Genomic DNA, 18163 nt, shown 5'->3' on the forward strand with positions numbered 1-18163 from the left:
AATTAGGCAGGAGGGTAGTAAAAGTCATCAAGTTATCCAAGGAATTTTACACTAGTCTTAAAGATTTCTAAACTTAACAAATCCCATACTTATGGAATACATTTCTTCTACAGATCACGTAACACAAAACATTAGCTGCATTCAAAAGTACAGCGGATGATTTGATGGGTAATCAAATTTGTCCAAGAGATGTAGCATGGCATTTCTCAATCAAGGAGCTTCTAAATGATGTCTGGTCAATTTTTTCAGAAATCATTTTATATTCTTGAGAAAACTACCAAAATGAGTACTGGGATCAATGTTGAAGATGTCAAGAGAACTGCAAAGGAAAAATTGAGGCACATACTTTCAGATACTTTGTATTTGGCTCCCTTACAGAAAAAGACAGAAACAAACAAAAAAAAAAAAAGATTGTAGAGTAACTTGATCACGTACAAGCTCAGTTCATTTTTTGGTGCCAGTGCCTTTTATAGATCTTTTGTCTGAAGTTCTGCCAGTGCCTTTTATAGATCCTTTGTCTGAAGTTCTGCCAGTGCCTTTTATAGATCCTTTGTCTGAAGTTCTGCCAGTGCCTTTTATAGATCCTTTGTCTGAAGTTCTGCCAGTGCCTTTTATAGATCCTTTGTCTGAAGTTCTGCCAGTGCCTTTTATAGATCCTTTGTCTGAAGCTCCTTTGTTCTGTGACATTTTGTTGATTTCAATGAAGCATTAAATTAAACATACAATAACATTATGGAAACAACCTCATCACAACAGATTACATATTGGCATCATTTACTATATAAATGATAACTCATGGAAACGCACTTGGGGGATGGGAAGGAAGGTTTCCTACTAAATGTAGTGATTTGCAAACCAGGCCTTCGTGGCATATGGGAGGACCCTACCTCCTAGTAACTAAATCACTTATATGATTTTTTTCATGCTTTTCCTTTTGTTTTTCTATTTCAATAAGACATGCAGGATGATGGGATGTGAGTTGACAAGAGTTAATTTTGTGATTATTCATAAAGTGTGACTTTACTTCTGTCATGTTGATACTATAATGTACTGCTGATCATGCAGCTGACAAATGCTAGGCAAGGCCACTTTTCTTCTTTTCGATTTTGTTTTCCTTTCTAAACTCATCCTCCATTTTGTTTAATAAAACAGAATTAAACATAAGTGTGATGTAGGTAAAGCAAAAACACAATGAAACACAGAAGTATTAATAATATAGACATGTCCACATCTGTGGTAAGGTCATTTTTTCATATTTCTTCCAATATCTAGCAAATAGAGCAGCCTTCTTTAACATGTAGAAGGGATCTGATAAACCAAATAGTTAAACATGCATGTATTTGAACCTCTGCATACTGTTTCATTAGTAATACATAATGGTGAAGGTGAGGCTCAATAATGTCACTGTGGAAAACTGACTTAAAACTACATTTTTTGCACTTCCACGATTTATTCTATGAAGTAAGACATCTGAAATCCTCCTGCATACTAGAACGAATGCTTCCTGCACCACTCATAGCATAGTTCAGCAGACTAATGGCACTTCCCTGCTGCGGTAATATCGTTCTTATACACTTATCAGACTAATTCCTTTTCTACTTTACCTTTTGAGGCCACAACCCCATGAAATGAAGCAAGCTCCTTTGTTATTTTGTAAGTGATGACATTAGGTAACCTACTGTGTCCTTCTAAAACTATGCAAATATATGCTATATCTCCTTTCTTATTTTTGTAAAGACTTTCCAATGTGTCTAGTAGTTATTTATTGTTAGCACTCTGTGGCATATTCCTAACTTTTACTTACAAGAGCATTTTGGAAACTTTATTTTATTCACTACTCCACTGGAGACCTAAATAGTACAATTCTATTACTATTTGTGAGAGATACGTACTAAGAGAAAAATTGTGTTTTGTCAATTTTCCCCTACATTATTAATAGTGCTGTTTCTTACTGCCACATTAACATATCTTTAAATTAATAATTCTGTTTTACATCATACCTAAAATTGTATGGATTTTGCAGTCACATCTGTTTTACATATGAAGGCAAACTGTCAGATGGCAGATTATTTTTCAAACTCAAGTCCTTCATTATACAGTTTACACTATCTGTATAAGTTGCCTGATTTTTATACCAAAACGCTGAAACAAGTATTGATCCTAAATTATTATCCACTTGACTGATATAAATGAGGAGAGAATGCTATAATAAAACATCCCTTTTAGAAGTCAGTAGGCATGTGTGTATGGTGCGTAACACCCCTCATTAAACCACTGCCATGCTAGGAAGTCATCAATGTGGTCTGCATTGTAATCTGCACAGAATATTGTGTAGTAAAAGTGTGACTGTGATTCTTTATACTGTTTTGGAAATTATGACCGCTTTTGCTACACCTCTCACTATTTAGTTGGTCATGAATGAAAATGGATTTAAAACAAAAATACAGATTAAGAAGAATATGATTATTAGAACATCCTTGTTATACTACCAAGAATCAAAATGAAAAGAGGGGGCGTGCGTGCAGCTTCCAAAAGCAACCACTCGAAACTAAAAGAAGAGAAGCTCATGTAGTGCAAAACCAGTGAAAAAGCATCAGAGTACAAGTAACACAATATAAACTTCCACAGTAATCCAAAATGGTAAAAAAGTAGTTTAATGCAGAAAGTACCGATGCATACATATACACATCCAACAAAATGCAAATAGAATCTGGTTATCTGGTTAAGCACTTTTGTCCTTTCTACAATACAGGACTCCATCAGAACTCTGTTTCAGTTTTAAAATTAGTTTAAAACATTTAATTGATCATGTGACTGAGTAAAAGTCCTTCTAAAAGCAGAAGACAAAAATACTTATTGTGATATAATTAAAGGCACACTAACACCATTGTACACAATCACAAGCGTATAACAAACATTTATATGTGTGTGTGTGTGTGTGTGTGTGTGTATATATATATATATATATATATATATATACATATAAAATATATATAAAATATATGTATATGCTGTATATATATATATATATATATATATATATATATATAAATATATATATATGTGTATATATATATATATATATATATATATATATATATATATAAATATCATCAGAACAGTATAAATAAATATTAGTTATCCACTGAATAGTAAAAAATATATTTGTAAAATATGTATAATTATCTAAATCCTATAATTTGTTAGCTCTAATTTTAAGAGCTGAAAGAATTGATATTTGTTTGTTAAGTCCAGGAGAACTAGAGGCATTACCTTCTTATAATAAATATCACTTCTTGGAAATGGGTTCTTAACACACTGACCTTTTTCTTTTTTAATTTGTTAAATAGGTTAGTGCAGTTTTCACACATGGCTGATTAATGACACATTTATAACAAAACAGACTGTGATAGCCAGGCATTTACAAACATACAAACGATACCTGTATAGACGTCTGTTTATCAGCCAATGCATTATGCTTGGTGTAAGCCTTTGAAGAAAATCTTATTAATGGTGCTCAGAAAACAAATTAAGAAATCAAAAAATAACAATATGAATGACTTACTTAAAAATAACAATAAGCAAGCAAAAAATGGATCTAAAGATTGTATTGCACTTTTTTATTTTAACAATCTGGTACCTCAGCAATCGGCTGTCACAGGATCTGACATTATTCAATATAACCCCTTTTAAAGAGTGCATATGTATTCACTTTCTTATTTAGAACATACAAATTGGTGTGAAAGAGTGGCACAAAGCACAAATAACAGAAAAAAAACACTCTGCAGCCAATATCCTACAACCACGCCAACTGTAGTGAAGAAATGTTTTAATAAAACACACAAAGCCACAAATCCACAAACAGTACTCCTAGGTCAAGCGCTTTCGTCAATAGACTTCATCAGAACAGTTAAAAATTTGTAAACCAGCCCTTTTATACTTACAAGCTGATTGTCATTAACCACAGCAGCTCTTGAAATTAAAGTGACAATGTTATTCTAAAAAGATAAAGTTGTTTTAAAACCTCCAAAAACTCTGTAAAAAGGTCCCATAGTAGATATAAAACATAAAATATTGTACATACAATGAAATAAATACAAAAATATATTATGCATGTAAAAATATATAATATATATATATATATATATATATATATATATACATATATATATATAGACAAACCTTAGAAAATTTTTATATATGTGTTGCTTTAAAGAAACCTAAAGGGTTGAAAAATGGGGGTTACAGTTTAGATGCCCGATACCTAAGTTCGGGCTTAATACTAATGTGATCATTAATCCCAGGTGCTATGATGGCATTTAACCTAAGTTGCCATCTCACTTCAGCCCTGAGCAGTTGGTTTGCCCAATCACCCCCCCTGAAACCCTTCTCAACAACCTCCAGAATACCGAACTGGAAGGAATGATCCTGGTTCAGGGAAATATGTTTGTAAAGGGCATTGTTTTCATCCTTCCTTAGAATACTGTAAAGATGTTAGTAGATTCTCCTACTCAATTTTCTTTCTGTTTTCCCTACATAAAAAAATCCACACATTTGACATACAGCAAGATACACCAAGCCCGTGGTGGTACAAGAACCTGCACTAAAATAAACTATTATGTTGTAGGGTCCCAATACAATTGATGGGGTATCTATTACATATTTACAGTATTCACAGGCCCCACACTCGGTAGTCCCTTTTGTATTGTCTTTCTTTCGGACCTGGTTTTCCAAGAGACCTTTCAAATTCCTATTGACCCTGTATGTAAAAAGGGTTCATCCACTAAAACTGTCAGAAGTTCTGGGTTCCCTTTGAACATAATCCAATTATTTTTTATAATACTTTTAACTCCAAATGAGGTTTCCCCATATGTTAACACCATCGTCTGTGTGAAGTCCCTATTTTGACAATGGGCTTGGGTTGGATTAACTTCCCCATCACCAAGTAATGGCTTAAATCTATGACCCCATTCACTTATCACTTGGTCCCTAATATTGTTAACAAAGTCCAATGGGTATCCCCTTACCCTAAACATACTGGTCAAAAGGTCTATTTCAGTTTTGGCTAAATTCAAATTTGAACACATTCTAGCAACCCGAACCATTTGCCCTTTCACAACATTCCTCTTGACATAGGTTGGGTGGCTACTTGAAAACTCTAAATAGTCGTTAGAGAATGTCGGTTTTCTATACACACTTGATTCAAAACATTTGGATCCTACATCCTTCATTATTTTGACATCCAAATAATTAATGTGTGAATTCCCGTTGTTACCAGTGAATTTGAAATACTCACATATTCCATTCAGAAAATCCAAAAATTTCTCATGAGCTTCTCCCTCTTTCCATAAAATGAAGAGGTCATCAAGGAACCTAAAGTATAACAACCATTGTTCCTTATAAGGAGTTCTAAAGACAAAAGTAGTTTCCCACTTGTACATAACAAGGTTGGCGAATAGAGGTGCACAACTGTTTCCCATTGCCACCCCTTTTACTTGTCTGAAAAATTCCCCACTAAAACTAAAAAAATTATTTTTGAGAATCACCTCCATAAGTTCAATAATAAAATTAATCGTGGTGTTACTCAAGTTGGTTTTCTCTATTAAAACTTCATGGAATAACTCAAGTCCCTTGTCATGGGGAATAGATGTAAATAAGTCGACAACGTCAATTGTAGAAAAGGAAACTTCCTTATTATAATAATCCCTTTTGATCCTCCACAAAAAATCCCAGGAATCGACCAAAATATGATCAATAGGGATCATAGAGATGGCAATTTAGGTTAAATGCCACCATAGCACCCGGGATTAATGATCATAGTTAGTATTAAGCCTGAACTTAGGTATTGGGCATCTAAACTTTAACCCCCATTTTTCAACCCTTTAGGTTTCTTTAAAGCAACACATATATACAAATTTTCTAAGGTTTGTCTATATATATATATATATATATATATATATATATATATATATATATATATATATATATATAAAATATATTTTTACATGCATGATATATTTTTGTATTTATTTCATTGTATGTACAATATGTTATGTTTTATATCCACTATGGGACTTTTTTTACAGAGTTTTTGGAGGTTTTAAAACAACTTTATCTTTTTAGAATAACATTGTCACTTTAATTTCAAGAGCTGCTGTGGTTAATGACAATCAGCTTGTAAGTATAAAAGGGCTGGTTTACAAATTTTTAACTGTTCTGATGAAGTCTATTGATGAAAGCGCTTGACCTAGGAGTACTGTTTGTGGATTTGTGGCTTTGTGTGTTTTATTAAAACATTTCTTCACTACAGTTGGCGTGGTTGTAGGATATTGGCTGCAGAGTGTTTTTTTTCACTTTCTTATTTACTTAATCATTAAATACCTCCCAAGTCATTATAATTTTCTACATTCTTCTTCTTATATATCATTAGCCACACCATTTTAAGCACATTTCATAAATAACTAATATTACTGATGAGATGTTTATATGAAATTTGTTTCATAGTTTATGGTTTTAGAATTGTGATGGCACCCCTGTAATGCACGATTTCAATGTCTACCACACTTTCAGGCCCAATGCAAAAGACAAAAGAACTATTAGAGAGGATGTGTCTGTCTTCTTAAGAAGCCATTTGACTGCCAGTCTGTTAAGGCAGGACAATAACCTTCAACTCCTTCACGTCCTTCTCACAGTAAATAAAATATGGTTACCACTTGTCCCTTGTGTGCAGGACAGTCCATTTTGGACACTTGTGCCTTGCAGAAAAAAAAAAAGAAAATTGGCAAATGTCTTCAGATTTTATGAGAAAAAATATTTTGTAAACTTCCTTGGCAAAAAAGTAATTTTCAGTCTTCTGCGGTGGCTGCAGGTAAAGTTTGTCTTGCAAAATCTCACGTTTCCAAAAAAATGTCCCAGTTTGGGCATCTGAAAATGTGGCAACCCTAAAATAAAACTGTGGACCACATCATAGCAAACTGCCAACCCCCCACCATGTCACCTGTAGCCCATGATGCATATCTAATCAAACTGGCATCCTAGTGTATTGAGCCCAACATTATTCTCCTTTTGGTGACTTCAACTGTCTGATGTTAACTGGGAAAGCTACAGCATCACTAATATGCACACACAAAGACTCCTGTACTTCATTAATACCACATCCTTGGACCGCCTAGTTCTAGTTCAAACTAGGTATACTTAACTACTGGATATGGTTCCTACCAATATAGTATCCCCATGCTAAACACCTTCAGTTACTACATCACTAGTCAAATCTGACCACCATTCAGTAACGTTCACGAATATACTAAGGTCACCATTTTGTCTTTAGAGACTACTCTATGACAAATTTACTCCACCCTGCCTGATGAAATTTCAGCTCCCTTCTCATTTTAATAACCTTGTCAAATTGTTATGTTGCCACAGTTCGAGATAATTTCTATGCCTGCACTGATCATTTCTATGCATGCACTGAGGTATAGGACTCTATAAGACACAAACACAATGTTAAGTTTAGGTATAAACCCCAGTGGTGGAATCCTAGTATAAATATACACAATAAGAAGAAGAAATTCTTACTCCATATGTATTAACTTACTATCCAATAAGCTAAAGGAGAACTCAAAGAGATCATTAAAGAAGTCAGAAGCAAAACAAAATCCACTAAAAGTAAATATGAAATGAAAATTTCTACCCAAGACAATGACAACCACAAAGCCTTTTTCAGCTACGGCAAAAATCTTATAAGTAATGGCAAACATTGCACAGAGCTATTACAGTACAAACATATAACTCTGAACCCGAGGACTCAGCTGGCATTTTCTTCCTTCTCCCAGAACTTTCTACAACAATTTAACATGCCCATGGCAACCCCTCTGAACACTTCTGAACATGTCCTAAGGGTTCTCTGCATAGCCAAAAACACTAGCACAATGGATTCTGATAATGTGCTAGGTTACCTCATTGTAAGTGGCAGACTAGCTACTAAGACTGTTTAATCTCAGCCTCTACATTGGATTTGTACCAGAGGTATGGAGAACCACTTTAGTCATCCCACTCCAAAAGGTGAGAGGAGAAACCACTACTTTCCCTGGAAACTATAGATCAATAACCCTCACTAGCCTTATCTGTAAAGCAATGCGACATCATCAAGGTACTTATTAACTAGGATAAGGGCAGTCTACAAGTCTGGACCCAAGCCATTTTGGATTTGTTGAAGGCAGATTTTGCCTTCTTTACTTGGTGGACTTTTTTAAACATGTGACTGATGCATCAAATTTAGACCAATCAGTTCACATTGCCTGACGTAACCTGGCAAAGGTGTTTGACCCTATTCTACATGCTGACATTATTGATAAGCTAATCAAACTAAATGTAAAACCCTGTGTTACCAGCTGATAGCAAACCAGCTTACCAACATTACTCACTCTATAAGTGTTGGTGGCAAACTCTCATCTTAAAGACTAGTTACCAGCTGTGTCCCCAAAGGTATTCATGTCTGATGTCAAAGCTGACAACAAAGGCATGTGGCTGATTAAGTCTGCTGATGACTGCATACGTGGAATTGTTATAAACTCTTCATCTGACTTCCACATTCTTTAGAAGGGCTTCACACACACACTAACAAATAGTGCCTCAACTAAGGCCTTAAACTAAGTGCCAAGAAATGCAGAATATTGTTAGGGACCTAAGCACTTTTGTTGACAATGAGCTAACGTTTGATCATCGTGTATCCCCTGTCATCCACAAATCATTTTATCTGGCCAATGTGATCACTAGGAGTATATATCCAAGGTCCAGAGAAGCTATTGTCCCTGTCTACTCCTCTCTCATCATGCTCATAATAAAGTATAATATTTCCTTAAGTAAGTACTTAAGAGGTGTGCTCTCCAGTCCAGCTGGTGAATCTGGGCATCCTGAGGCAATGTTACAATTGCCTCATGTACACAGACAACCCCCTCCTCCTCCCAACCAACACAAACATATGTGAGAGATGCAGCTACACAGCCAAACTGGAGGCTAAGCTCTCTCAACCCACGACTGGATCAACCAGTCACAAGGAGAAGGGAAACACTAGCACCACATTACCAGACTCACATAGCTGCAACAGAAAACAACTCTTAGAAACACGCAAAAACATACTCGGAGGCTCTAAATAAGAACCTGCCTAAGCAACAGAGACCTCCTAAGCATACACCCAAGCAACCCCCACCCCACAACAGAAACTAGGTAACACATACATCACAACATCAGTGTGCCAAGCAAAAACAGCCCCTAAGGCTAAATAACACACCTAACACACTAGTAATCAGTGATTCTATCATCAGGCACACAGACGTCCCACTCACTAGACTGAACAAGGAAAAGGTTATCGTAAGCTGCCTGTCAGGTGCCAGAATCCTCCACATAAGACACGCACTCAGTCACTCCATAACAAGTACAAATATGACTCTGTCATTGTACATGTTGGCGTAAATTACCTGAAATGTACCTCCCTGGACTACATGAAAAGAGACATGGAGGAGCTCTCTGGCCATGTAGCCCAGGCTGGTATGACTCTGACTCTGAGTAGCATCCTGCCCTCACCCAAAATGATGCCAGCATAAGAAGAAAGAATTATCAGTTTCAACAATTGGTTAAACTACTGGTGTCATTCAAAGGGGATCCAGTACTTGTCAGCCTGGGACAACATGCTTGACAAGCCACGTTGCTTCGCCAGAGACTGCTTGCACCTGTTGCCCCTGGGCTTTTGAATACTGACCAAGACTCTTGCCGTCCCAATACTGCCTTTTTTAGGCAAGGCTCAAAAGACAAACCTGCCTCCATAAACAACAATAATAAACAAAAACTGAGGGTAATGCTGCTCAACGCCAGAAGTCTAAACCTCAAAATTCATGCACTCAAGGCTCTCCTTCGTATGGAAGAAATGAACGTATGTGCAGTGACAGACTACTACAGACACTACCGGGCTATAACTCCTACCATACCTTTAGGCCTCAAAACCAGGACCGGAACACAAAAGGAGGGGGGGTGTCCATATTTATCAAGAACACCCACACCTCCAGGTTAGTAGCACAGCACGCGGAATCTGAGACCATCCAAGTGCAATTGACAGCGGGTAAATTGACTGTTCAATTTATAGCTTGCTACAGGTCTCCCACCTTGTCTCAGGACCCTCACACAGCATTCCTGAGAACATTAGAAACTATGAAGATTCTACCCAACACCATGCTACTGCGTGACTTCAACTATCCAAACCAACTATCACAAACATTTACTGGGAAAACTACTCAAGCTCAAACACCCTAGCCCAATGCTTCCTTGAGTTTATAAACTCAAATGCCCTTGAACAGATGGTCACCACTCCCACAAGAGGTGACAACATACTGGACCTGGTTATCACCAACATGGGGAACCTATGTTCCACACCTGAGGTAAACTCATCATTGGTAAGATCAGATCACAAACTAATCACACTGGAAATCCACATACCGACCCCCCCCCCCCCAGTCAAGGAAATCAAGGTAAAAAACTTCTCTAAAGACAACTTCATACTCCTCAAGACTGAGGTGGGAAGTTTCAAAGCTCCCAATCAAATGGAAAATGATGACCCATCGGCAGAATCCTTTACAAGTGCATTCTATGAACACCTTCAAGAATGCATGGGCTGAGCCATCCCAAGTAAAATCAAGACCAGCTCCTCAAAAAAAGGAAGCCAGTCTGGTGGACCCGGCCATAAATAAACTTTACAACAGAAGGAGGAAACTCCTGCAAGATAGAACAAAATCCCAAAATAAGAAGGCATCTCTGATTAACATCAGTAAAAAACTGCGCTCCCTCATTAAATCATCCAAGGCCAACTTCGAAAGAAAAATAGCCAATGACTCTAAGGATAACCACAAGGCCTTCTTTAACTATGTCAAGAGTCTAGGGGCAAACTCTCAGATATGCTCCGAGCTAGTGCATAATGGCCTTAAATACACTGAACCAACCAACATTGCTAACATCCTGGCTGACAAGTTCAGTGCAAACTTCACCCCCCTCTCCACCAAAGGAGCTAGCTCCCATCCCAGAAGAATGTGGCACTCCAGATATCTTAGACACACAAGTAAAGACAGCCCTTGCAAAGGCCAAAAACACAGCATCAATGGGACCAGATGCTATCCCAGGTTGTGTCTTACACGAGCTTCAAAATGAACTAACCCCCCCATCTCAAATCACTATTCAAACTCAACCTCTCTACAGGCTATGTACCCAAAGAATGGCATACAGCAACAGTCGTACCACTCCACAAAGGTGGTGCCACAACTGACCTTGGGAACTATTGCCCTATAAGCTTGACTAGCTTGGTCTGCAAAGCCATGGAACACATTATCATGGAGCTCATTAACAGGGACATTGGGAACCTCCAGACACTGGACCCCACCCAGTTCGGCTTTGTTAAAGGCAGATCTTGCCTCCTGAACTTGGTTAACTTCTTTGAAACAGTCACCAAGGCCATAGATGAAGGGAACGTGGTCCACACAGCATATCTGGACCTCGCTAAGGCATTCAACACCATCCCACACTCAGGAATCATAGACAAACTCACCAGCGTAAATATCAACCCCCATGTCATGAGATGGGTTGCCAATTGGCTCTCAGACAGAACCCACACAGTAAGAGTGGCAGGCGTCATGTCTGACTCTAAACCAGTCACAATCGGAGTCCCACAGGACTCAGTCCTGGGATGCCTACTGTTCAGTATATATTTCACCGAAGTACAGGCAAAGGCAGAAGGACTGCGGCTAACAAACTTCACAGATGACTGTAAACTGGGTGCAATAATTGACTCTCCAGCTGACACAGACATCCTGCAAAAGGGTCTCACAGAGACAAACACCTGGTGTCAAAGTCACGGCCTCAAGCTAAATGCCAAAAAATGCATAGTAATCCCATTTGGGAAAAACAAAGTACCTACAAACTACCACATAGATGGGAATCCACTAACTACAGAAGAAGTAATTAGGGACCTGGGTACCCAAGTAGATAGCATGCTCTCCTTTGATAACCACATAGCTAAAATGGTCAGGAAATCCTTCTATGTGGCACACCTGATCACAGAGGGTTCTCATCCAGATCCAAGGAGGTGATTGTGCCCATTTACTCCTCACTCATTAGGCCCATAATAGAGTACAATGCCCCATTTGGGATGTACCTCACTAGACACCTGCAACAACTAGAAAGACCACAGAAGTACCTCACTAAGAGGATTAAGGGCCTTAAACAATTACCCTATGAAGCACGACTAAAAAAGCTCCAGCTCTTCTCAGTCGCTTACCGTCTGCTCAGAGGTGACCAATGCCTGACCTATAGGGCCATGTCAAACCCTGAACTAATGGACATGCTTCACCTCAAAAAAACGAGATCCCTCAGAACCACTCGTTCTAGAGACTTAAACCTATGTACAACAATAAACAGGACATGCTGGAGGGATAGATTCCTGTCCCAGCGACTCCCCTCACTCTGGAATAGAATCCCAATCCATATTCGACAGAGCTCCTCTCTGACCCTCTTCAAGAGAAATCTTGATGAGTGGATAGGTAATCATAAGTTCTACCCTGGGATCACTTCAGGAGCCCTGTTGACAGAGGCCCAGGTTACTAATCTAATGGGGAGGCTAAAGCCATCACTCTGTGGCTAAGCTTATAAATCCCATGGGCAGATAGCCTAGTACTTGCCTATGAACCTTTAAGCATATGACTCAGTTAGGTAGATTGCAGCATTTCCTCACTAAGACAGTCAAAAACATATCTTCCTTGAGCTACACTGATGCCCTCAAAACACACTCTATGTTTTTTGTTTCCTACAGACTCTTGAAAGGGGACTTTGGTTTGGCCAACAGTGCCTCAAAAGATGCAATTCTATGTAACTTCCTGTACATCTGCAAAACAAATATCACCCTAAACATTTACTCAACAGATTTAAATTTTCATCAAAATATAAGTAGGACCTGCTTGAGTAATAGATATCTCACCCAGAGAATTCCTCTTTTATGGAATAGACTTCCCTTGGATATAAAACAAAGTGGCTCATTAACTCTCTTTAAGCAAAATCTGGATGAATGGTTGGGCAAATGTACATACACCCCGAGATTTTGTGAAATTTCCTCTTCTCTGTTTTTTTTTTGTCCTGCTTATCAGCACTCAGCATTTCGAGTGCCTACATTTCAATAGAGAGCAGAATTGACACCATTCCTAAGCCAGAGTATAATTAAAGTATATGACTCCTTCTACAACTCATATGGAGTTAAATGTGTTAGTAGCATATCGAAATATGGCCGTAGATTCTTTTTTAGGAGACCCATTGCTGCTACTATTATCGGAACTAACTGGGCATCATTTTCCAACATTGCACTTGTTTCTGCTTGCAAATCCTGATAGTTTATGGCTTTGTCTCTCTCTGTATGTGAGACACTGTAATCGCTATGTGTAGCAATTTCAATGAGCAATACTACTTTTGTCCTTTTTTCTTGGACTGCTGTATCTGGTTTTCTAGCATCTATTTTTTGAACTGTTGATAATGGGCAATCCCACGTGACATACACTTCATCATTCTCTATAATGCTTTGTGGTTCATGTTTCCAGTTCTTCTCAGCTACTTCTATAATGTAGTGTTTCCACAATCCTCAATACACAATCTTGCCACATTGTTGTGCCTTTCAGTGTACAGGCCCTTTGCCATTTGTGTATTACATCCAGAAAGAAGATTTACAACGGTTTCCAATTCTTTTTTAATTTAGTGTGACCTTCATTATGCAATTATAAATGAGAATGATGTGATGAATTGTGAGGTTCTTAAACGTCACCCCGGGGGTCCACCTGTGTCCCTCCTGGACAGAACAATAGTTTCTGATTTTAGTGTCTGTTTGAACCAGGCACCCTTGGGAACATGGATTGAACTTGGCAATGCTTGTATGTGCCCTGGGGCCGTTATCCTAGTAACCTCCTATGATGCTAGAAGCTAGAGTGTGGCAAGTAGTACTGACTTTTGTTTATCATCTGCTAAGTGTGAAGCAATGTTCTTGTTTTCCTGTCCATCTGATCCAATACTTTTTGGGCCTGTCAGTCACTCCAAAACTGTAAGTTACAACAGGAACACCAAACTGGTTTATAGCTTGGACTTTATTCCTAGATGTCAAAGCAGTTTCTAATATTAGATTTAGTCTTCTGAAGTATTCTTTACTGAGCTTAATTCTAATTTTTTCATGTTTTATTGCCAATCCTTCATCTATTTTGTATACTCTCTCATCTTTTATATTACATTCCCAAACAGATTAATATTTCTTGGTGCTGCATCTTTCCCACTTTAAATGCTGCTTTTGCATATTTATCAGGACCAAATGGCATTCATATATCATCTGAGAAAGTTTTAACCATTTGTGCCTATGTTTTCCACCCCTTATCTGATGAACCACACAATTTCAGGATATCCACAAAAAGAAGAGGAGATGTTTTAAAGAAGGTTGGTTTCCCAAAGTCAAACTGTAATCATAACCTAATCTGTTTAGTAAGTAGTTTAATAGGTTAAGAGAAAACAGCAGGGGTGACAGAGAATCACCCTGGGATATTCCCCTTTGAAATTTTTAATCCTGGGATAATAATTTATCCTTTGTCATGGCTCAGCTGTACAGTGGTTTGACAATGTTTCATGGTCACTGTAATGTAATAGATCAGTGTAGGGTGTATGTTATACATCTGTTAGCATTCCTTTACCAATGAATGTGGAATGCTGTCAAATGATTTGTTTGTAATCTATCCATGCCATACTTAGATTCTTCCCCTTTTTACAGTTCTCTGTTATGGCTTTATTAACAACAAATGATCCTTTATTCCATATGACTTTCTTCTGTTATCTCCTTTCTTCTATTGCCATATTTGAATGTTTTTGTCTGACTGATTATAAACTCTGCATCAATTTCAGTATATAGCTTTTATACCATCAAGAGGCATGTTACAGGTCTATATTTTTTTAGGATAGTTTTCAGGTTAACTCTTAATAGTTTCATAGGTGTTTATTAGGCTAACAACTGCAAGGGTCTTTTTAAGCCTAGTCATGCATCCCAAATCTCTGACAAGTTCTGATACTCTTGATAAATGTAAGCAGGGGTTTGGGAGATGAAGCATTTACAAGTAGGGTCCTGGGAGATGAACCATTTTACAGGCTATATGTTTCCATTAGAGACATAGGTGCCAAGCCAGAGATGAATTTCCTGTTCCCCATCCAAATGTCCAAGTTACACTTGAATTGGGTTATGGAGGAACTGGAGGAACTCTGCTTCACATGGATGGGGATCCTGTTCAAAAGACAGGGTGGCCTCTGAGATACATACCTGTTTCTCCAGCAGGTCCTATTTATATTATGGGCAAGGTTTAACTCTTTAGAATGGGTTATTCAGAGTGGGGTCTGACAATGCCCTGTATGTCAAGTATAGATTTCCCCTCACCAGCCTTTAGGAGACAGAATACAGGGATAGAAGCCTTGAGGTGGTCTACATAAGACAGTTTACTTATGACCTGTATTCTTCTAGTGAGAAACCTCTGTGGACATTCCAGTTGTTGGATATGCCTGGTTAGGTACATACCAAAGGGGGCATAGTACTTATAACAGGTCTAATGAATGGTGAATACAGTGGAACAATGACTTCCTTGGACCTAGATGCCATGCCTTTGTTTATAAGTTGCACAACACAGAATGATTTCCTAACTACTGTAGACACATGATGGTCAAAGGCTAGATTACTGTCTGTGTGTGTCAGCTAAAATGGGTGCATTATCAATATGATAGTTACCAGGGTGGATGACTTCCCAAAAGATGCTATTATGCATTTCCTGGCATTTAGTTTTAGTCCATGGCTCTGACATCAGTTGTTTGTCTGTCAGTTGGGAGGGTGGCCTAATGGTTAAGGTGTTTGCCTTACAAACACAAGATGCAGGGTTTGAGTCTCACAAAGGAAAATTGGCTAGGCTTTAAATGGCTCACAAGGGCAGTTAGCATAGTACTAATCTATGAACCATGCATGTGTGCACACACCACTTAAACTTAAACAGTCCTTCCTGGAGAACATGGGTGTTGGTGTGAGATTTATTTAATGACAGCTCCTAATTTGCAATTATCTGCAAATTTAGTCAGTCAGAGACCAATGACACTGGCCTTGACTTCAGGAGTATTGTTTTTCCTGTTGTTAACCAGTCTGGTGTCTGTTTGGAATGCACATATAATTAATTCCTACTTAGGGCTAAATCTTTGTGTAGTGATGTTAATGCTTTTAGCCAGACATTAAGTACTTCATCTGGGCCTGGGGTTTTCCATTTAGGAGCTTTCTTAATTTTGTCTCAATTTCTCTATTTATTACTTCATCCCATTTCATATTGTCTACATGAGAGCTCTTATTGTTTCTTTCAATTATTCAATCCATTCAGCCAGCATCTTTATGTTCAAAAAGTTCCTCATAAATATTTCTCCAAAATGTGCCTGATTGTTCTTTTCTGGTAATGTTTCTGTTCCTTTTACTTTGATTCCCGATTCTGTATGAAATCTTTTTGGATCATCCATACATTTCTAATTTTATTCTTGTTCCTTTATATTTATCTGCATACCTTTTAAGTTTTTCAGTCTGTGCTGATATTTTTAGTTTATTACTGGCAAAAGTATACACTAAATCTTGATCTGGTTCATGCTGTGCTTTGCTTTTTTCATGTGCATTTTTCTAAGTATTTTTGATGATCTGTTCCTTTTTCTACATTTTTCTAACAGTGATACTTCTTGTCTAAATTGCATTATATTTCCTCAATTCAATACTTCCATGCTGGCATTTTACTTGTTACCTTCCCTTCCTTTGTTACTTTTGTTTTTGTGGTAATACTTTATCAGTTATTACTTTAGTTATTCAATAATATATTCTATTTTTTTCTTTTGCATCATGTGAATTTCTCTTACTAGTCCTAATAACTGTGTTCAACTGTTTTATCAATCCTCTAACATTGTGGGTCTTACTTAACTTCTATAATCTGTTTCTTTCATCTATCTTAATATATCTATCCATCTCTATTAAATCAAGTAGGTCTTGCCTTAAATCATTTTCTTCTGGATTGAGAGCTTCTTTACTCAATCTTATCTGCGAGCAATCTACAGAAAGTTCCAGAAAAACTTTCTGTGACATATCCTCTTCAAATACACCCTGCTTCATATGCTGCTCCTTCATATGGGAACCTTATGGCCATCACTCCACAACATTACCTGCTGTCAGAGATTCCACTGTTTTCTTTTCCTTCCTTTGCTGTGTAACTTCAACTACACTTTCATACTGGTCTCCTACAGAAGGCTCTAAAGCATCATTATGTTGCAAATCTTCTTCAGATGCCTCCTGCTTCACAAGTTCTTTAATCTTGGGATCAGTAGTTCCATCATAGTGCCACAGTGCTTTTTTTGGAGTCTCAACACTAAATTATTCACTTTGCAGATAATCCATAACTTCAATTTGTTTATTTAATTTCTGATTTACTAATCCTGTTTTCTACATTCCTCCATTGTTTTCTTATTTTTTGTACTGTTAAATGTTCTATATCGGAATGTCTTTGCCTGTATTTCTCTTCAAATCTCCCCCACCCCTCTCTCCCTATGTGATACAGGTGATGGCTGAGAAGAATAAACTTAACAGGCATCACCTCCAGTTAACAAATGCAAAATATAAAAATGGAATCAGAAATGGTACCTTTCAGTTTACTGATTTTTTATTAAGGGACAAGACTGAATAGCATTCTCACACATGGCATATTACAGAAGAATACTTAGGAACAGCATCCTTGAGACTAACATAAATGTGCCTAATGAGGAAAATGAAGACTAGCAAGGCAAAGAAGTAAGTTCATGAGCTGTAAGCCCTAACATGGGTTTTGACCAATCACAGTATCCCTTACTGATTCAGAGTCAGGCCTGCTGCAGTAATCCTACTCAGTTTGTCAGATTACTAAGGTGGATCATCTCTGTCACTGAGATATATGCTAATGAGGCATTCTGGAGCAGTTGTCTGTGCTAATTAGCCACGTGGTCTTTCTCAGAAATACCTGCTTTAAGACAATTACTCATCTGCGCGATACAGAGAATTGCTTGGCTGTCTAAGAGAGCT

At 37.6% G+C, this 18163-nt stretch overlaps 1 protein-coding gene across 1 annotated transcript in view; it reads right to left on the reverse strand.

Moving 5' to 3' along the window:
* Positions 1–17257: 17257 nt before the first annotated feature.
* LOC122789836 (connector enhancer of kinase suppressor of ras 2-like) overlaps positions 17258–18163 on the reverse strand; it is a 279796-nt gene continuing 278890 nt past the window's right edge. The window contains exon 4 of the mRNA XM_044057274.1: positions 17258–17422. Coding sequence (XP_043913209.1) covers positions 17258–17422 — 165 coding nt within the window. The remainder of the gene's footprint in view (positions 17423–18163) is intronic.

Source organism: Protopterus annectens, chromosome 15.part0 (assembly GCF_019279795.1).
Source record: "Protopterus annectens isolate FY-2018-M chromosome 15.part0, PAN1.0, whole genome shotgun sequence".
Classification (NCBI taxonomy): Eukaryota; Metazoa; Chordata; order Ceratodontiformes; family Protopteridae; genus Protopterus; species Protopterus annectens.